At 30.2% G+C, this 23,823-nt stretch overlaps 1 protein-coding gene across 2 annotated transcripts; it reads left to right on the plus strand.

Moving 5' to 3' along the window:
- Positions 1-15,340: 15,340 nt before the first annotated feature.
- LOC105167765 (uncharacterized) lies at positions 15,341-23,186 on the plus strand. Of its 2 annotated transcripts, none has more exons than XM_020696293.2 (6): positions 15,341-16,928; positions 17,102-17,178; positions 17,872-17,917; positions 18,076-18,247; positions 20,934-21,035; positions 22,841-23,186. In XM_020696293.2, exons 1-6 carry the CDS (start codon positions 16,058-16,060, stop codon positions 22,878-22,880), a joined length of 1,308 nt encoding a protein of 435 aa, XP_020551952.1. In that variant the 5' UTR covers positions 15,341-16,057; the 3' UTR covers positions 22,881-23,186. The 2 variants fall into 2 exon arrangements, with proteins under 2 accessions (XP_020551952.1, XP_011085885.1); XM_011087583.3 differs by having other exon boundaries at positions 15,346-16,928; positions 20,931-21,035.
- The last annotated feature ends 637 nt before the right edge of the window (positions 23,187-23,823 follow it).

Genomic DNA, 23,823 nt, shown 5'->3' on the forward strand with positions numbered 1-23,823 from the left:
ATAACTCCAAACTAATTCATATATTAATTGTTAAATAACAAGTGCAAGAAGTTAATAACAATTTAAATAAAGGGTAACAAGTTTGGCATAATTATAAAAGTATATGATCATTGTTTGAAAATTTATAAATAGCCTCTTATTGTAACAATCGTTTAAGAACGTGTCTCATTTCATTAATTTCTATCAGGTTTCGGCCCATCCAATTTTTTTAATAAATTGATCAAAATAACTTTCTGAATTATAAATATAATTTTATATATTTTCTCAAAAATTTTAAAAATACTTTTGTAGACTAATATTCCCCTTGAATTACTTAATATATTGACCCTCAAATTTTTTTAAATAATTTTTTTTAAAAAAAAATAACAAGAATAAAATAGTAATCTATATAAACATGCACGACCACCTCATTTAAATAGTGATGAGATACCTATATAGGTATTTTGTCAACCCCCCCTCCCCCCCCAACACCCCACACACCCCACACCCATATGAACTTTTTTTTTTTTTTTTTTCTGAATTAAAGAATTAAAGATGAAACCCCCATGGATGGCCATACGTACAACCCCTTCCAAAAAGTCACCTATTGGATTTTGGGAATCAAGAAAGCAGATTTTCCTCTTTACATCTCAATGTAAGTTGTACATTTTCCCATAATGTCGACGTAGCTGCATGGTTTCCCCTCTTCACTTCCATTTTATATAGAAACAGGGCCAGTAGGGTCAAACCATACATATATATATATATATAGATACACTCTGTGTGTGTGTATATTGGAGAATTGAGGAGAACAGCTGGGAGGAGACAGTAAATGTTGGGATGGACCCATTTCAGAATGTTGCAGATTATTAATTATTATTATAAATTCATTAAAATTCAAAACTATATATTATTATAATAATAATTATTATTATTATTATATATATGATCAGCAGACTGTAGAAAAATAATAATAGAGGGGAGAGTCAAAAGATGGGCAGAATCATAGGAGACTTTCAGTGCCCAATATATTCTTTTAGTTTGTTTCATACATATTGGATTTTGATTTGATGAGGAACTCATCATCACAACACTAATAATTTAGTGACACTGCATCTGTGTTTTCTTAATTATTAATTACTTTTCAATAATAATTCTCCCCATTAATCATTCATATATATATATATATATATATATAACATTCACAGCACACTCGATGTGCGTGCTCAGAATTTGAATATATCATAATAATTATTTTTTTAATGAAATTTATTTTAATTTCATAGATGATCTAATATGGTTACTGAATTTATTATAAGTGAAACAAAGAACGGGTTGTTTTGAAAAATAAATTTTATTATTATGCACCGACACTATAAGAGAATTGATTATTCCCTGTATTATATATTACTAGGATTTAAAAACTATAGTCCATAAATACTATTTACTATAAAAAAATAAAATTAATATAAAAATTTAAATTTTAATCACAATTAATTAAAATTTAATATGATTTTAGCTATGAGAAAAATATTAGTCATGGTCTTTTCCATAATAAATATTTTGACTGCACATGTTAATCGCCGTAGTTAATTAATATTCACCACGATTCTTTTTTTTTTTAGCTATGATAATTAATTATGATAAAAAAAATTGTATTTCTTTTGGTGTGAAGGCATCCTCTTTAAAATGTTTCAAGACTTTACAATTACAAAATTTTGGGTCCAAATTTAACAAAATATTTGAATATATATGGAACCATTTAACCTAAGAATATAATAGAAAAAACATGCATATATCAAAATGATAATTGCAAAATAATAATAATAAAAAATTGTAGGTCATGTGAGAAATCTTGATCTCACGTGACCTTTCCGGGAATCTAGCTTTTTTTCAATCAACATAATTAATTAATTAATCCTATAATTAATAATAATAATTAATATCGGAGTGGGGGAATTTGGGTTTCCTCCTTTGCTTTCTTTGAAATCATGCCCTCTTTGCCTGTTATTAGTATATTTATATTAGTATGTAAAATGTAAACATTGTTCTCAACTTTTTTGACTCTGCCATCATTACTTCAATAATTGTCTTTAAAAAACAAAGTTGAAAAGCACAAAGAATTAGGTGCACGTGGAAATACCCAATGTCAGATCGATGGTATTTTTGACAGCCCCTTTTTCCGCTTTGCCAGACCCTCTTTTTACACACTACTTTTTTTTTTTTTTTTAAAGGATTATAATGGATTTTTTAAAACTTATCATAATTATAAAAATAATTATATATATATTTTTAAAATTTTTGGTTTAGTTATCCTCATACGTCTTTATGCATTAGTTTATGTGAGAATGTATATTTTTAACTTTATAAGGGTAATTCAATTCGAAAAAAATTATTTGACCTACGATATTTCAGTTTTAAGTCAATCGAGTGTGAATATCAATTTTCATTTAATTTTATTTTTTTGTTAGATCAGCAAATTTTATAAATTTTTACTAGTGGGAGGACTTATTTGTTAGATGGAAGCAAACATCAGGGGTGCTCGATGTAATTTCTCAAATCACAGAAGGTTTACGTGAAATTACGCCAAAGCTTAGGGGAGAGGAGTATAATTATTCCTGATTATAAATACTCTTTCATTGTTTGAAAAATTACAAATATTCTCTAAAATTACGAATATCTTAACAATTACCCCCTTGTAACAACTCATTGCAAGAGGGTATTGTCAAGATATTTATAATTTCAAGAGTATTTGTATTTTCAAATAATTATGAGAATGTATTTATAATTAAGGTAAATTTTAGATGAGATCCTTGTAATTTACCCTTTTATTTGTTTTTCATTTATTTTTTATTTTTAATTTAATTATATTATTTTAACAAGTTTTATTATCTTTTTCCGATGTTTGATGGGACGTGATTTTTTTTTTTTTTTTTTTTGGTGTAATGGATGTGATGAAAATTACGCCAAAACCATTTTTCTATATGGTGCATGATGATACCCTAAAAGCATAGAAAATTAATACTACGTATATATAAGTTTGTTTATTTTTAATTATTTGGATGGGTAAATTGTTTCGGAATAAACTACTAACCTCGTTCAGACAATTTCGGAATATACAAGTTATCATCCTCAATTCGAGTTCCTAACTATATAGGACAAATCTAACAACTAGTAACCAAGTATTTTTCCATTTATTGACCATCATTTAATTGGTCTACCAACACTAACTAATTCTTAATTATTTGGTTTTAATTAGATTATTGGTTAGAGGGAGTCTAGCTAGGTCGAAGCTTAGGGTTTAATTAAACATTTTAGATCTGATTTGACCTACCAAACACTTGAAGAAATAAATAAATAAAGCTTACTAATTAGAGCATACCATTTTATTATTAATTAAAAAAGACATAAGTTTTCAGGGCAAAATATTTTTTTGATCCCATAAAGTGAGGGCAGAATTTTTTTTGTACTATAATTGTGATAGGTGTCGCTTTTAGTCTGATGAAACTCTTAATCATGCATTCTTAGTCCTAAAAGGTCATGTGCGTTATGTTTTGGAACTAAAAAGGTGTTGTGGTTTTGAGACCAAAAGGTCTTGAAATTACACTTTTTGGGACTAAAAGCGACACCTATCATAGTTGTGGCACCAAAAAGAACTCTTCGGTTATTCTATAAGATTAAAGAAAGCGTTTTGTCCTAAGTTTTTAATTTGCGGTTTAGTGAAAGCCATGGGAGGCAAGTAGTCATTACATGCATTTCAATGATGTCTGATCGCCATCACAACTTCTACAGGAATTGGCATCCAATGCCATGTCGTCCAGGCAATTCCACAGTAGGAACCGTGTCCCGTTTCAACAACCGTTCGTTCGTCGTCTTTCATATGCCAATGAAATCTTGTCCGAACAGGAATGGAATACGACGACTGCATGCACCTTATTGCAGTGAGGAATACAACTGATCATGACTAAACAACAAACCACTTCGTCTTTTGTTTGCTATTACTGGAAAATGTGGCAAGTAAAGTTACATGGGACGACACGCATTTCTGAAATTAAAGACAAACATTACTCCTAAAAATTTTGGTAATTCTATACATATATGTCCTAACGGGGCATCACGACATTTGCTGGATACCCGGAATATGTCGTTCTCCATCGGTCCGCCCTATTCCAAGTGAATATTCTTTAAAACGGTAGCGATATAACTTGATTAAGCAACATCTTTATTGTAGAAAAATCTTTACTATTGCATATATATATTATATGTACTTCAAATGCAATCTACCTCTACAAAAAGATGTTATAGGTTTAGGTCCAACAAATTCCTTGGGGGATAACGTGGGATTTATGTGTAATCTACGTCAAGAGTAAAGTTAAGTGAAAAGACGTAATATTATTACATTCTTGTTTAGGTCCAAAGTTTATTGGCTTTTAAGGTATGTTCCTATATATCGTCTCTAATGTCTAAATCTTTTTTTGAAAAAAGAGTTATTTCAATAACTTGGATAGGGGAGGATGTGGAGGTTCTTGTCTGGTCACCACCTATTTTTAAAAAATCAAGGATAAATATATTTTTTTATCTCGTAATTTAAGTTATTTGGTATTTTTTTTCTTTAATTTTCTAGGGTAATATTTTGGTCTATAAGCTTTTTAATTTTCGAGATTTCAATCAGTTTTTCATGAGAGTTCACGTCTATCTGCTAGAAGGGTGAAATTCAGCAGGAAAAAAAAATGACTAAATCCGCAAAAATTATAAAGATGCGGGACTAAAATGCTACCATAAAGAACTAGAGGATCAAAATACTGGGCAAAAATGAGATAATAGGAACATTAGGCCCAATTTTCAAATATCGGGTGAGACGCACATGCATTTTCCTGCAAGATGGGGAACTCCAGCAAGAAAAAGAATTGAAATCTCAAAAATAGAAAAGATGTAGGACCAAAATGCTATTGTAGAAAATTAAAGGACAAAAACACCAAATAATCTAAATTATAGGACAAAAAATGCATTTAAGCCCTTAAAGAGAAAATTATGTGTTTGTGCCTCAAGAAATGAATATGACTGCACATGAGATAGCTTGACATAGATACGTCTCTCTTTTGTCTAATGATAGTATGACTTTTGGGCAAAATGGTCCTAATCTAACACTTAATTACGTGTTAGCTACAAAACTATGCATTCGATGAACTTGCAATCCTGTCCAAACTTACTTCTAGTATATTAGAACGTGTTCAAAGTTTCTGGGAAGACTATCTCAATCACAAATTTGCTGAAAAATAGCACTAATTTTCCCAATATAACTCCAATACTTTAGCTCCATTTGTTGACATGCATATTGTGTAATAATAATTGCCCTCGTGGCGGAATCATAAGAGAAGTGGTGGTTGAAGTGTCGTAGAATATAGAGATTTGAGTTAGCACTATTGCTAAGGCGTGTAGCTTTTGGCTTAGTCAAGAACTCAATTTGAAAATAGGACAACCTGCGGAACAATACTATGCTATATAAAGAGGTGGAGGAACCCTCCGTCGATGAATGTGCATGTGGTGAGAGTGTTTCATTATTTCTTCCCGATCCAACCCCTGCACACCCCTCCATAGTGTGGGTCTCGTGGGCCAGTCCTGCCTCGAACACTCACACATGTACTCCACCTTCGAGTATCAATAAGGTTCTTGTTTTGATAGTATAGTTTAAAATTTTCGATTCTATTTCAGTTTAGTGCTAAAATATCGATTGTGACCCTGTATGGGTGTAATTGCTAGTTGTCATGCAGTCCAACAACCTAATTTCACTGTTCTCTCTCCCTTGTGTGGTTATGATCAAAGAAATATATCTTTCGAGATTCTGTCACACGATGATGTACAAGAATTAAAATAATTAATTTAAATGAGGCATTATAGTTGTGACTTGCTTCTTTTTCAATAGAAATTGTTTTTTTTGTTGATTATTGATTTGTCCATATTTATAGATAATAATGTGATGATAAGATGAATAGCGGCTGAGTTCAACTTATCATCAGTTGGTAAGATAATAGAATGAAAAAGAGACTTTAGAATATATTACAAGTCTCTGCGACTCCATTGTAAAGGGAAAATTGCAATTTTCATCCTGTAATTCGGGGGGGGGGTACTTTTGTGATGTGCGAATTGATTTTCACAATTTAGTCTTGAACTTTAAAATTTTGGAAAATTTAGTCATTTCCTGCCAATTTGGCCGAAAATTGCATGACTTGCACATGACATAATTAAATAATAATTCCAGTCCTGTAACTTAGGGGTGATTGACATGTTTAGTCTTATATGAATTGATTTACATGAATGACTAAAATTGCGATTTAATCGGGTCATATACAATCACACGCAATTTTCCGGGAAAAAAGGACTAGAATTACGAAAATTTTAAAATTATGAGACTAAATTGCCAAAATCAATTCGTTCCGGACCAAAATTACTATTTTCCCCCACTATAAATATGAGACTCATTGACTCAAGAATGAAATCAACCGATACGTTCACTTAGCTCAATAGGAAACACAAAAATTTTACATATCAAATACGAAGTCGTACTCTTGAGGAGAGTCACCAAAAATCTCCGGGAACTTAAGTTCTGGATACAAAACGAAGACATTGGTCGCATTCTTCTTTTGCAGACGGACAAAGGTCCGTTGCACCTGATGCGAAGTTAGATCAATATGTTCGTAATTCAAATCTTACAAAATTCAGGAGGTTGGTATCCCACTGCCCACGTCAATTTGCTCGATATATGTGTCCTTTTCTAGCTAAGAAAGAATTTCCTCAAAAGGAGTTTGAATTCACTCAAACTCCACCATGAAGTACCTTTTCTGCATAATCCCTCATCCAGGCCATGTCTTATCACTTGTTCAAAGGCAATGCTTTTCTGTTAGGTGGATGGGAAAAATGAAAAGGTCAAGAAAGAATGAAAAGAACATCCATCGTATACTCAAATCAAAGGAGACGTCCTGTAATGAAATTTTTCCTTAAATGAAGGGGAACATCCTTTTACGTTCATCAAGAGATTTGGTTTAAATCCATCATCCCAAACATTACTGATAATAATGTTGTCCGCAATACAAAATCAATCCATGCATCTTTCATATCCATCGCCTTTCCCTTGTAAGAACAAATTTTTTTTCTCATTAAATTATTGCACCAGTAAGATAATGTGTGGAAACAATATCCTAATAGTAAACTGAAGTTTGTTGAAAAATGAGAAAATCTAAAGAAAAAAAATCAGACAATATTTGAAACAATGGAATTCCGTAACGAATGGCGGCCCCTCATGACAAAAGATGATCGCGTACGTACATAAGTAGACCGCCCGTAACTCATTTAAATCAAAAGTTATGACTGTTTGAAATCTCATCATTAAACCATTCACTTTATGCAATAAACTTTTGGCTTTCACTGATATGAAAATGCCCCAAAATGTATTCATCTTTTATTTTACATTACATGTTAATGTCAAATTTTAATATTTAAATTTGGCAATATAAAAGCACGCATAAAGATTTACGTAATTCAAAATTGGACTATACAGACTCACGAAATTTGGTTGAGAATAGCCTAACATCCTGACAATAATCTGAGATTTTTCAGTCGAAATGATAACTATAGAAAATATGAAAATGTTACAAAAATTGATTAAAAATAGAAAAATATAAAGAATTACCAGGACGACGGTCAAAATAATAAAATTTTCAACGAAATGTGGCCCCTTGCGAAGATTGTGGGGTTCTCCTTTCGCAGACAATCAAAACGGCAGGTAGATCGCCCCTTACTCTTCCCGAATCAAAAGTTATAGCCGTTTCAAATTTCATCGTCAAACGACGTAGCAAGACACTGTACTTTCAACTTCTGCTTAACCAAATGCTCCTAAAATGCATCCATCTTTTGTTCAACATCATCGTTGGGCTTAATTGTATCTTTTGTTCTGTATATTTGAGAATTTTTTACAGTTTTGATCTCATAAAAAAATTATTTTATGATTTAGTCCACTAATTTATTAATTTTCATCAATTAATTTCCCTTTTTCAGAAATTCCAAAAATCTTCCCATGCATGTCTCATGAGAGCATAAAGTTGGGGGGGGGGGGTTTGATAATTCCAAGCAAAAACGTCCACAATTTAAGAAAATGTATAAGAGTAAGATTAAATTGTCAAATCAACTTTTTACATGACCAAAATTTCCACACACTCGTAGGTATACAATGCCAAAAAATCAAGCAATAGAAAGTTTGATTTTGAACTTCAATCCAAGATCTCACTTAAAATTCTCGCCTCAATCAAATTTAATTACAGTTGAACTGATCGCATAACAAGTACATTAATATATAATTAAAAAATAATTAATTAAATAACAAATATAATATTATATATATATATTTATCATTTAATTGGTCCGATCCGACCAAATTTGATATGAACAAATATTTGGAAACCTCAATTATGAGAATACTTGAGTTGTTAATGAGGTTGTTAATCCACCTAGATGAAATGTGAACTACACTTACCTAATGTTGTCAAAAATTTCAACCATATCTCCCACCTCTCCTAGTGGAAAACAGCCAATTCATTGCATGCTTCATTCTTTAATTAAATCTCCTCTTCTTTGAACTATATAGAAGTCTCAAAATTGAATTCAGTTGTTTGACAATTGATGGTATCAATTAATTCTAAAATTCAATTCGAGCCCACGTGAAAAAAACAAAAAAAAAAAAAACACATGTCGACATTATATTTGTCTATAGACAAATAATGTCATAGTCTAGTAATTAAAATTGAGATTTTATTAACAAATTTAACGTCAGGTGTTGGAGTCCAACAGAACGTATCTATATCTATAATCATATAATTTATCATAATTTTCGTGTAATCATATAAATTTTTTGTTTCTACACGTAATATATATATATATATGTATCTATGTGCAATAAAATTCATTGAATTAATGTCGACTTTTGGTTGCATATATATCTCTCATGTTACAAACCGTTAAATTGAGTGGAGCAAGTGTAGATTATTACAGTGAGGTTGGGGCATACAAATTTGATCTTAGTCATTAAATGCCTTTACTTCGCTTTGAATAGCTCCCTCCTACTCTTGTCGGGAGTGGAACAGAACAAGACCATACATACGAAAATTGTGCTAATTATTGCAGTATATATTTAATTGATGATCGTCATTATCTCCAAATTAACAGAGGAAATTAATTGAAAACAATAAAGAACTGTTGCATGGGGTCCCATAATATCAAATGCTGAAGAACAGACAGAAAATATGAATCGAAGTTATTGTTTGTACACATAATAGTGGTGCGTACGTAGTACACACACTATGTTACATTCTTGTCAAACTTAGTGCTATTTAATTGGTGCTATTTAGTCATTAATATGTTTGTCTCGTGATAATGTTGCAGAAGGGCACCAGAGCTACAGTATGGTACATATATATACTTCAATGATTATTTCTTTTTTTTTAAAAAAATATAATTCTAGTCCGATAATTTATGAGGGTGGTATTTGTAATTATAGGTGTTGGCATTTTGGTCATATAAGAATTAAAATTTATGATGTGGTCCATTACTTTTGTAAATTTATAATTTGAGGACATATTTTGCCAAAAAAAATCAAAATTTGGCCAAAAAAACACACGTACAAGTCACTTGCATGTGTCCTCAAATTTAAGCTAGAATATGACCAGAACATGCCAATTTACGGCAAAAATTAGAATTTCTGCAAAATGTGTCGTCAAATTATGAAATTAATAAAATAATATATCAAATTGTAAGTTATATTTTTGTAAGGACCAGAACGCCAAACGCCTGTAATTATAATTATTCTCACTAAATCATCACTCTACATGCAACTTTATGTACGATTTTTTTCTATGGATTCTTGCTAATAATAACAACTTTTATAAATTAACAATTACTATTAAAATTATGAAATTTATATATGTGATAAAGTAAAAAATATACATAACTGGTTGCACATTAATCGAAGTTCTATTTCCCCCCTCAAAAAACTTTTTATTTTCCATTTTTCAGATTTTTTTCTCTTATTATGCTATTTTTTTTTAAATTGCCGCGGTTAATTGCCAAATTAAATTCCCAACAGGGTTAAAATTGTCTTTTTTATATAATTACAGGATCAAAATTGTAATTTTCCCCATACCCTAAATCTCATATCTCAAATTTTCTTTATACAAAAAAAATAAAAGAAGGAAAAAACCAAAGAAAAAACCAACTTGTTGAAAGCCACTAAGAGTTTGTTTGGTTAGGGTGAAAAGCGGGTGTATAAGAGAAGTGAAAGTAAAAATGAATGTATAAGAATAAGTTTGATATTTAGTTAGGGAGAATATATGGAGGAAAAGTAAAACTGAATGTATATGAAACCCTTCTAGAGTTTACTTTTATTTTCATCCAAAATTGGACAGAAAAGTGAACGTATAAGGCCAAAAAAATAAAAAAGTACTTATTTTATTTTTATTTATCCTATTATCCTTATATATAATATTTCTGTAATTCTTTTCTCATTTCTGTTGAGAATACCGATACATATTCTTTGATAAAAGATAACTAAACCACCAACGGAAGTGCTGGTGTTTAAATTTTATTTGAGTGCATCTGTAGTAATTTTTATTTTATTTAAATTGATTATCTTAGAATAAATTAGCAGTACTCACTTTTATGAATATTTTTTTTAATAAAAAATATTCTTGTTCTTGTTTATTTGATGAATATTTTTATTATTAAGATTTTTAATTTTTTAGTATAGTATTAACTTATTTATTTTCTAATACAAAATAAAAAGAAAAGGGATAATCAGTAGTATTATAAAAAATAATTTTTTCTTCTCAATTTATTTTGCTCGCACCAAACAAAGAGAAGCGCATACTAAACAATTTAAAGAAAAACTATTACTCTTTTCCTCCTCCGTATCTTTTCACTTCCTCTTCCCATTTTCTCTCGCGTAAAACAAACGAATCCTAAATAAGAGTATGCACACATGATTTTCTTAGTAATATATATACATATATATATATATATATATATTAAGACAACTAGAAGAAATATAACTTTTGGAGAAAAAAGAATATTTTCGTCCTATAACTTTATTCTGAATTCGTTTTAGTCCTTCAGCTATCAATTTTGCATAGATTTGGTCTTTCAGCCTAATTTACGACTCATTTGCCCTTTTGATGATAAGACTAATTGACCATCCTTAATATAAATAAATATTTTTCTTCACTAAACTTAAATTCTTACACCATTCTAAACGAGCATTAGCTATGAGATATAAAATGAATGGATGTATATATGAATTAAAATTATTCTTGAAAAGCTGTGTAGGGTTAAAATTATCCAATATTGGGTCAAAGGACTAAAATTAAGCAATTTTGAAACATACTGAACTAAAACTAAAACGATTAAATTTGAAGAACTAAAATTAATAGCAGACAAACTTAAAGGACTAAATAAATATTTTTTTTAACTTTTATCATAGTTAATTACTATGATTAAAAAAAAATCATGTTGAAATTAAATTAATCACAATTTTGCAATATTTATTCATTGTTATTTCTACAAGTGAGATCAAAATATAGACATAATTAAAAATCATGACAAATCATTTTTACCTTAGCTAAAATAGTGAATTGTGGCAAATATTGAGATTAACTCTCACCATCAAAATTTAAATTTTCGAATTAATATTATTTTAATCTTAATAGATAATATTGATTCATTGTATTTTTAAAATCATAATTATTTAATAGTGTAAAAAGATTAAATATTTATTGTAGTGATTCTTATTACAGTGAAGAACGTAAACAGCTCCAAATAATAGTGATTCTTAAATATTTTTTGAGACAAGGGCCCCAAATCCCTTGAGCTCTTTGTTATTTGATTAATGGAAAGTTACTACACAAAAAAAAAAAAAAAAAAAAAAACCCGTAAACAGCTAAACAAAAAACCATATAAAAATTAGCAGCATTAAATGCACCAGCCAAACACCGTCCATGGACTTGTGTCATTTAGTGCAACATCGTAGAATGTACCATAGTTACTTCCGCCGTTTAAAACGTAAAATTAAATAAATAAATTAAAATTAAAATATATTTTTACCGATTATTAATTTTTTTTTTCTTTTGGGGAAAAAAAAAAGAGCATTAAAAGTGCTGGAGAAGTTACTTCCCGATAAGATGAGATCATTATTAATAGGATCCCTATAATTTAAAAAAAATTATATATATATATATATCTACCCTATGATTCAGCCTAGGGTTTTGAAAATATATATATATATATATATATATTATACTATATAAAAAATGAAAGGCTATTTTTACTGACAAACGGCGTTATTTACACCGCTACAGTAATTTTTATTAAAGTCAAAAATACCCTTCAACTAATAATATAACGAACTTATTCAAGTTTTTAAATTTTATTTTAATTGATAAATTAATTTTTCTTATCTTTTCTTTTTTTTTTAAATTTAATATATTAGTACATATATTTTACTCTTATATAATATTTTTTAAAGTGTAAAAAATTATTTATTATATACATATAGAAATGACGTGTCACAATAATGTATATATATATATAGAGAGAGAGAGGTAATTAAATTAGAGAGTAAATAAATGAGGGATTGATGTGGAGGAAGACATAATAAAACCTAAAATGCAAGACAGAGTTGTTGAAATATTTAGAAGAGAATATTTGGGAGTATGTAAAGGGAATTAGAAGGTAATGTGGGTTTTATTTTGCTCTTAATTATGCACATGCTCTCTACCCCCATACACTACCAAACAAACACCCCTTTCTACTCTCTCTCTCTCTCTCTCTCTCAAGTCAATGGGTCTACATGTACTCTGTTTGCATGTATTTGTGTGTACATACAAAAATTATAATATATAGAGATAGGTACATATATATACATATACGCCCACCTCATGATATTTAATATTTTATGTATGAACCATGGTTAGTTGTTGGGGGATAATACACTTTCCTCCACTCAAATTTAATGTAGTTATACATAAATTTTTTGTGGTTTAAAAAATTATATTTAGAACCCTTAAAATTTGCTTCCGTCTAATAAATAAGTCATTTTGTTAGTTAAAATTCATCAAATTTGCTGATATGAACAAAAAAGTGGAAAAAAATCTATATTTACCCCCAATTGACTTATTACTGATTTATTGTAGACCAAATTTTTTTTGTGACGAAATTAACCTCATATGTTTTCGCACGTTCATGCATGTGAGGAGGTATATTTTTATTGTTATAAGGGTACGTAGTTTAGTCAGAAAAATTTATTTGACTTACAATAAATCAATCGAGAGTAAATATCAAGTTTTATTCAGATTTTATTATCCACATCGACAAATTTAGTGAAATTTCACTAACGAGGGGATCTTTTTATTAGACGGAAGATGTACTTTTTCAAATTGTAAAAAATTTACGTGTATAATTATACAAAATCTCATAGGAAGATGGCGTAATTAATTGTCCCTAGTTTTTATATATAACATATATTTTATTTTAATGTGATGTCTCATTTGTTTTGTACAGTATATTAAAATTACATGTACCATAAAAATAATTTTTGAATTATACATTTGGCGCTGGTATATATTGTAGAATATATTATAAAACTAAAATAGTTAATCTAAAATATTATCACAATTTTATTCATTTTTATTATTCTTAAAATATTTTTTTATTTTCTAAAATGGAATGTTCTGCTTTCGCAATTACCCTCTCAATATGGTTACGGATATGAAATCACCGTTCACTAGAAGCAGTTTAATATTCAATTGTGGTTAATTATTATAATTGAAATAAATAGTCGTAATAAATAATTATTGACACAGTCATACAATGATTGTTGGTCGTGATTTTTATAAGTGTGGTTAAAATATTTATCATGATTAAAAATTATGACAGTAACGTTTGTTGTACGTAGCTCATAGTCACGGCAAAAATATATACTTTACATGATGGATAATCTAAATTTTTACATTAATTTTTATTCAACCATAGTTAATAATAATTTTTTACCATGATTTTAATTCGTATACGATAAAATTATAGTCACTAGTAAATTTTGTTTTAGTGATTTCTCAATTTATCGTGATTTTTTTAATTAGGAAAATTAATTATACCAATAATATATATATATACACAAAAATAACTGTCTTTGTAGCTGATATCATCTTGTTCAATTGTGAGTATTCATATCATGAGATTAAATCCATAATAGTCATAATTAATTAAATTTTTAATCTACAATTACTTAAACAAAGAAATGAAAAGAAAGAAGCTAATTATACAAATAAGAAAAAGCTTGTGACATTTTGACTACAAGACTACATGCATAAAAAAAATTATGACTTTTCGTTATTGTTACTATCATGGTTAAATATAATAAAATTATAGAAAATGTGATTAGTCCCGATTATGCAATAATTATTAGTTGTTGTTTCTGTAAGCGAGGTCAAAATATTAACTACAATTAAAAATTATAGCAAAGTAAAAATTTAAATTTTCACAAACTTTGTTTGACCGAAATAGTAGTATTGATTTGTAATAATTTTTAATATATGATAATTTATAGTGTAAGTAATGATCTTATAATAATAATAATAATAATTATTATTATTATTATTATTATTATTAATTAGTAGTAGTAGTAGTATTTTTGTAGTGATGAATTCTCAAAGAAACACAACTTTAAAATATATGTTGGCTTCTCATTTTAATTAATTCATTAAAATTAAGAAGAGCACCTCGTTGATATTTTTTGATCTATTTTTTTAATGATGAATTAATTAATTTATTTTTGTTTTATTTATCTAACTTTCTATTTTTCCTCACTATCTTTGATAGGTTTTTTATGCATCTTTTTTTTACATTATTTTTTTTTAAATTTAATATTAATTTTATTTGATATACAGATTATTAAAATAATAAATATTTTATAAATCTATATATTGTTTTAAATAATATTATATAATTTAGAGAGAGATAGAGTATGTAATAAATTACTAATATATAAATATAAATAAAAATGGGAGATAGAGACAGCGAAAGAAGAGAAGAGGGTGGGGGAAAAGGAATCACAGAAGAGGGTTAACTTTCTGTTTCAAGAATTTTAACCCGTCGTCTACGGAGAAGGAAATCAAAAAGTGACCATATATCCTTTTATGTTTCGAATACCTTTTTTCTTATTTTCTTGTTTTATTTCTTCATTTGTTTTCTTGACAACTAGTGACGGATCGAGGAGAGAAGAACCCTCTCCTTCTACTGTCCTTTTCCAAGATATACGAATTTTACATTAAACCAGACATCATATCCACCCCATCCACCCCCCGCCCCCCACACACCCTTCTTCTATTCTTTTCTGAATTCTTCATCTTTTTCCATTCCCTTTGTTTCTGAAAACTCCCCATATCTCTACTTCTCTCTCTCTTTCTGCACCATCTCCATTTGAAGATCACTCTTTCTCTCTCCTCTTTACCTTTTGAAGCTTAGAGAGAGCTGCAAGTCTTTTCGCCACTTTACAAGGGGATTTAATCCCTCCCAGCAAATCTCCAAGAAAAAAAGATTGAGGCTTTATTCGATCTTTACAGTGTTGTCCCTTTGGATGAATTCTCTTCTTCCTTCCTGTTAATTACTCTCATGATGATGATGATGATGTTCTTTGTCCGAAGATAAAAAGGAAGTCCAGCAGCAGCTTCCACTTCACTCTAGTACTCGCCGTAGGTTGTATCTATCTATCTATTATTACCAAATCTCCCACAGCTATAGCTTGGAGAGGGAATTGTGTCAATCTCATCATCATCATCATCATCTGCTCCAACTTTTGCTGTCCGTCCGTGTGCTTTTGTTTTTGCACCCATATTTTATTTCACTTTTTCAGACCATATCTTTAGATTATAAAATTTGCAAGAGAAACACACACACACACACACACACACCCCCTCGACACTCACATATTTGGTTTCATTACAAGAAAATCTGAGGTTGCTAGAAAAGAAGAGAGGAGGAAAAAATGCCCTTAGAAGGGATTTTCTTAGAGCCCTCTTCAAAGCCAGTTCCTGATCTTTCTCTCCACATTAGTCTACCCAACTGCGATTCATCCTCGTCATCAAGAAGCAGCAACACCAAAAACGACGCCGTTTCCAGCTTCGATCTCCCGGTGAACATCAGCAGCAAGCCCAAGGGCTGCACTTCCTTCACCGATCTCTCGTTAGCTCACCCGGCGAACGACGAAAAAGTTGAGCTCTCGAACAGCTTCGGAAGAACTCATCAAGAACAAGAACAGCCACAAAACCCTTATCATCATCATCACCACCGTATCTACCAGCCCAACCACCAGTTAAATCATCATCAAATCAATCATGGGGACTCACCTTTTGATTCATCGGACGGATTACGGCCCATAAAGGGCATCCCGGTTTATCCTAACCCTCCATTCCCATTCTTGGCTCTGGACCATTCCACCAGAGAGAAGGATCCAAAGATGCGGTTCTATCAAATGTCTTATCCCTCTTGGTCATCACCATCCTCTTCGTCTTCTTCCTCTTCATCGCCTTTCTTTGGGGGTGGTTTGGACCATCATATGCCATTGCTGAATCTGGGCCCTAACGGTTCTTCCACGGCGGCAGCCTACCACTGCGGCGGCGGAGGTGGAGGAAGATTTAGTGGGCTGTCGTCGTATCAGCTGCATCATCACCACAATCATCATCATCAGTACGGTATGGGGGTTTCTCATCATGAGGGTTCTCATCATGGGATTATGCGGTCAAGATTTCTCCCAAAGATGCCTGCAAAACGTAGTATGAGGGCTCCAAGAATGAGATGGACCAGTACTCTCCACGCTCGCTTTGTTCATGCAGTAGAACTTCTTGGTGGCCATGAAAGTAATTTTACAATTCACTATTTCTCGATTTTCTTTTTCTTTTGGGTTCTTGATTTTGTAGTTGTTTTGCTTCTTACATGCTTAATTTCTTCAAAAATGTTAAAGGTTTTTATTTTGTGGGTTTTTGGTTTTTTGTTTTTCTTTTTTAACTGATTAATTTCGATATTTAATTAGGGGCTACTCCGAAGTCAGTGTTGGAGCTCATGGACGTCAAAGATCTCACTCTTGCTCATGTCAAGAGCCATTTACAGGTAGCTATGTATATGCATAGACAGCCTAGACTGAGAAAACATAGGAAAATTGTAGTCAAAGGAAAGAAGCCCAGAAAATTTATCTTTGTCTGTGTGTGGGTTAGGTAATAGGAATGTGTGGACTCCGTTTATTTCTCCGGCACAGTAGCCGATGAATGCAGACTGAATGAATGGATTAAAGAAAAGGAGAGAAGAGAAGTCTAGAGAGAGAGAGAAAGAGAGAGAGAGAGAGAGAGAGAGAGAGTTGCAGTACGTTAGTAGAATGATATATACTATAAAGAGACAAAAGCAAAGTCATCATTTTTCAATAATACAGCTCATTACTACTTTATCAAACATCAACCTCGTGATTAATGATCAAGCCCCAGTCCAGGACATCACTCAGAATCCCCACGACAACTTCTTCCAGTAGTACTTTCCAGTTAATTTTTTTTGCATCCCCAGAATGTAAGAAACCACATTATTATTACCAGTTCAACTCATATTGTGCTGATCCAAGTCGTAATAATTCATAGTATTTGATATTTTCATATTCCTTTTTACAAAACACTTCTTTTTATTTTTATATCAGCAAGAGTGCTAGACAGAGATCTTATTAACCTTGCAACTATTAATCTTTTTCTTTGTTCTATATAATTCTTGATTTTCATCGACTCTATCGTCTTAAATTTGAGTATGTTCTTCCCTATGCAGATGTATCGAACTGTTAAAACTACTGACAAGCCCGCGGCTTCCTCAGGTACTATATGGAATAGTGTGTTTTTGGTCAAAAATGAATTATATTATGTAATTGGGAATACATCAATAAAATGCATGCATTGCCTATATACGTATGTTATTGCAACATCAGTCTGTCTTAACGTTTCTGGGCTTATTGTTCTTGTTGATTTCTCAAAGGGCATTCGGATGGATCCGGTGAAGACGATCTCTCCACAATAGGCAGCGGGAGTGCCGACAGGACCGGCTTGCGGCAGTTCATGGAACAAAGAGGCCCTTCCGATGTCTCTCCGCGACAAGAATCCGATGTTAACAATTACCCTGCAGCCACATTGTGGAGCAACTCCTCAAGGTACCGTTTGCTTAACTCAAGAACACACACATACCAATGTGTGTGTGTGTGTGAACACATGGAAATACACACACACACACACACACACACATATATATATATATATCTAAATATTATATGCCCACGTCCACCATTTCCTTTTACTTTTCCTTTCCCTTTTGCATGGTACCTGAAACTCTCAGAAACGCAAACTCACGTCCATCATTTTATTTTATTTTATTCTTAAAATTAAAGGATTCATACACACTGCAGCTTTTGCTTTTGTTCTCTGTTTCTTGATAGATAGATCTTCCTTTTTTCTTTTTTAATCTTTTATTTCTTGAAGATTTTCACCTGAGATTAATTAATTAATTGATTAGATTAGATTATGGGATGCTAACAAAAGTTGGGGAAACACAATTCAAAAAGCCGAATTAAGATAAGAGAATTAAAGCAAACCACTCGTATACTTTTTCTTTTCTCTTTGGAATAATTTTATTTTTCTTTACTACTATATATGTACTCGTAGAGTATTTAATTCTTCAAACCCTTGTTCTTAATATTCTCTTCACGAGGACTATATACATATATATGTATATATTTGCACATAAGACCAAAAACAGAAAGAAAAATGAGCAGTACGTATCTTGACTTAAGTGCTCTCCTTTTCTTAAAGTACTACAGATTGATTTTTGTCGATATTCTTGATATATATATATATGTATATATGTATTTATTTATTTATTGTTAGGACACTGTTTGGGACCAGGTTCTTTGTGATCACTTGTTTCCTGCAAGATCATAATCTTCTTTTTCTTTTTCTTTTTTCTTTTTTTATCTCGTAAATATTCACATAGAACATTATTACCGAGTATCGAATTTTATTCTGGTAGTGGTTTTTATTCTAATCTCGTACTTTTTTTTTATTATGAGAAAATAAAGAACATGAATTAATTAATCCATTAACATACACCAGCTTCACACGCATTTTTAAGGATGTAATGTTGAGTATATATTATTTCTTTTTAGTTTTACGTTTTAGTTTTGAAGTGTCAATTATGTGTTTTTTTTTTTATATATATATATTTATTAAATTGAAATGCATGTAACTAGATTAAGTAATGACGATGCACTTGTTTTATAGACAGTTGTGTTAAATTAATATATTTTTATTTAAATAATACTTGATGATAGTCGTATCTTTTATTGATTTTAGGCTTGTTAGTTGGATCGTCATGATTTTTAATTTAATTAATATAGTTTCAATTTCTAAGTGTAAATATGTGTTTTTATTTTTATATTAATTTTTTAATTGAAAATGTGATTGGATTAAATGATGAAGTTGTACCTTTTTTTAAGACCCACGGTGGTATCAGATCAACATATTTTCTTTTTGAACAAATACTGGTAGTTGTATTTTTTATTGAATTTAGACTTGTTAGTTAATGTCCCGCATTAATATATATATTTTTTAACGGATGAAAATAATAAAATGCTTTAACCAAACACATACGGAAACAAATGTATTTGCACATTTTCAGACAACTAAAATTTAAGACCAAAACCTACATTAAAATATATATGGAATCGAAACAAATAGTCTGAAATCAAACATGGAAAAACCTAATACATATCTAATTGCTGCTGTTTTCCTGATTATGACTGATCTTTCAGTTTTGTACGTTTGCTGTGAATAGGAGAGATCCAGAGTTCTCTTTTAACTTCTTTCCGAAGTTACTGTTTCCACATTTGGGTGTTTGAGTTTTGAGGGCCTCTTAAAGTCAGAATTTCAGTTCAAACTTTTACCAAATTGATATCAACAAATGCTTCATATGATGCTGACATTTTTTAAGTTACTGTAGGAAGGTTAAAATAAATTATTTTCATTGTTACTTATTCAAAATTTTAATTCGGACTCAATTTGGTCAAATTTGAATCAATTATGTGACAAGTATAATATATTATATTTGTTTTGTGATTGATGCACAGTTCAAGAAAAGTGACCAATCAATTACTCTTGTCAAGTGATTGGATTAGTTCGCCCAAATTTAATTTGAAAAAGAATTTCTCCTTTATCTTAGACCCCATTGCATATGTTTTGCTTCGAGCATTCTCATAATTATTTCATTGTCTTTAACTTTTTCTTTTTTTTGAAAATTAGATTTTCTATTTTTATGGGATTGTTTGAAACTTGGACATTATCTGAGTAACTTATGTTTGAGATTGTTTCCACCCATAATTTAATTAATGATCATTTTACTTGTACGAACATTAATGTATGATCTTAAAAAATATTTATTTATTTGAATCAAATTTGGTCCGACGCAATTGATTATTATATATATGGGGTAAATATTATTGTAATCTGTTATTTTGTCCATCATCTTTTTAGGATTGTTCGACAATCAAATGATAAGTATATATACATAATTCAATTATAATAGTTTGGTTGGTGTATGTGCATGCATTTCTAATATTTCCATTCTAATAAAGCGACTAACACAATATATATAAAGAAGTTCTTACAATAAACATGGATGTAAAAATATAAAATATTAGTGTAATAATCTAAGATATAAATTTAACTATCGAAGTGCATGATTTGATGTTTTTAGAGTAGCTTTAACATGTTTATCTATCAAAGTTTTGTTGCTTGTTCTAACAAGAATTTTCTATTGCAATCTTTAATTGTTGATTTCCTCAGCAGTCGAGAGGGTAGCTGGTTACAAACGAATGCTGGCGAGACTTCACATAGCCTCATCGGATCAACGCCGTTTCCATCACAGTCGACTTCTGGTCATCTTATGAGGTAAAAGCTCAACTCAACTTATACGATTTTTTTAGGGCAAAATGTTCTTTTGTTCTCATAAAATAAGGGTACAATTTATTTTGGTATCACAACTATGGCAAGTGATGTTTTTAGTTCCATAAAACACAAAATCACGTCTCTTTAGTCATAAAAAATATGATTTTGGAATTTTTTTAGTCCAAAACCACAACATACATGACTTTTTGGGACTAAAGATATGTAATTATGAGTTTTATGGGACAAGAAACGACACCTGTCAAAGTTTATGGTACTAAAATAAATTCTGCCCTTATTTTTATGGGACTTAAAAAGTATTGTACCCATTTTTAAGTGTAAATTACAACAAGCTCTATAAGGTTTGTCATAATTATAAATTAATACTCTGTTATTGTTTCAAAAATTTTAAATACCTACTAGAATTAACAGTTGTGTAGCAACTGCCCTTCATGATAGTCTATTATAGAAGGATATTTGTTAGACGACCATTAATTCCAAAAGAATATTTGTAATTATAATAAATTTCTAAAAAGCCCGTTGTAATTTACTCCTTTTTAAAATGTCAAAGAGTAATTGTGCATGATTACGTTGAGGTGCATGGTCTATGTGACTAGTAAATGGAGTAAATTATATTTATGATATATAGTTCATATATATACAGTTTAAGAAAAGTAGTCGATAAATATATAAAAATTACGGTAATACTATATATGCTACATACTTAGCATTACATGTTGTTAGAAAACATTAGGAAAAAGTATTATTTTAGTCAGCTAAGTATGCCTAATTTTAATTTTAGTCCGATAATTATGTCCATTTTTGTTTAGGTCTAGCAACTTACGAAATTGCTTACTTTTAGTCCGCTGGCTGATTTTCGGACAGTTTTATCCCTATGCAACTTTTGAAAGACAGTTTTAGTCCATATGCACTCATAGGGGTAAAATTGTCTGAAAATCAGCCAGAGGACTAAAAGTAAGCAATTTCGTAAGTTATTGAACCTAAATAAAAATGGACATAGTTATCGGACTAAAATTAAAATTAGGCATACTTAGCGGACTAAAATAATACTTTTTCCAAAACATTATACACAAGATTTGCTCAACTGCAAAAATTGAGAATTTAAAAAATTACGAGGATTTCTTTTTTCAATTCATGAAAAATGATAAATTAATTGACTAAATTACCAAATTAATTATTACGGGATCAAAACTGCCACATCTCCATATATTACGGACAAGGCTGATAGTATTTGATTAATGGTGGCCTCAGCTTTTTCATTTTCATGAACAAATAACATTATACTCTAAAATTATTTGTAATTTATATATTATATATGGTGAGTTATATAATTCAAGATTTAGTAGTACTGTCTGATTCTCGTTAGTATTATGAATCAAACTTTATCGAATATGTCCATTAAAGGGAAAATAACACTTGTCGTCTCGTAACTTACGGTGATTTCATTTTTGATCCTGTAATCTCTAAAATTGACACTTTTGGTCCCATTATACCTTCCCGTTAAATATTTTAATAGAATTGTTAGGACCTTTACCTTTTGGTCGGACACTTTTATACGACCACATGCCCGTTTTTTATTAATTATCTAACAGAAGGTGCAGTAAGACCAAAAGTGTCGCTTTTTGAAAATTACTGGAGCAAAAGTGAGAATTTCTTAATCAAATGGGACCAAAAGTATTGGAAAGGCTCTAAGTTACGAAACGGGAATTACAATTTTCCTAAGTACGATCAAAGTTTTGTAATAAATTGATTAATGTAGTAAATCTGAACAAGCAATTAACAAATTGCAGGAAAGCAGCCTCCAAAGAGCTATGTAATGTCCAGTTCTGATCATATGCACGCAGCTTGGAGTTTGAGGATGAATTAAGGTGGAATTTTGGGGGCTTACCAATCTTTTTCAGGGGTGTTCTCTTTTGTGAAGGAGAAAAGAGGGCATGAATATATATTTAAAGAGCCTGTTGTGATGAAGCAATTAGGAAATTAATATATATTGTAACTTTTTTTTCCCTTTATTTTTCACTAAATTTTCCTTCTCTTTCTCACTTGGATTTTGGATTCCAATGAGTTTGCTAATGTAACAAATCTAGCTATTGGATATATTTCTATTTATTTTATTTTATTTTATGTGTTTTTACATATCGAATGATGTAATTAGTCTTTAGAAAAAAGCATGCATTGGGAAACAAGAAAAGTGTAGAGTCCGTAATTAATTTGCAATACTTTAGAATAAGTACATTTTAAGTTTGAGTTTTAGGAGATACTTTTTAATTTACTGTTGGGAAAATCAGTTTCGACTTTTTAAACACTTTAAATAATAATAATAATGATAATAAATAACATTTCTTGTCAAAACATCTGATTTGTTACGATTTTCTTACATTGTGTTTCATAAGTTTGATTATTTTTAGTCCTAACGAGACTTTTATGTCTAATAACTAAGTTATGAGGCTATTACTTCAAACACGTGCTGGACTAACGGTCCCGTGACTTCTCCATTAATTATTCACTATAAAAACTTAATTTTTGCTACACTATAAATAACTTCGAGTAAAAGATCGTGATAAATCAATACTATTAACCACCGCTAAACAAAATCAAAGCAAAAACTTAAATTTTTACCATCTTTAATTAATATTCGCCATAATTTTTAGACATAGTCAAAACATTTGCGATGGTTTTGCCCATGGTTAATGTTTTGACTACACCTGTAGAAACTACGGTTAATGACTGTTGCAAAGCCGTGGTTGATTTGCATTTGCCACATCTCTTAGCT

The sequence above is a fragment of the Sesamum indicum genome, linkage group LG8 (genome assembly GCF_026168435.1).
Source record: "Sesamum indicum cultivar Baizhima isolate 11 linkage group LG8, ASM2616843v1, whole genome shotgun sequence".
In the NCBI taxonomy this organism is placed as follows: Eukaryota; Viridiplantae; Streptophyta; class Magnoliopsida; order Lamiales; family Pedaliaceae; genus Sesamum; species Sesamum indicum.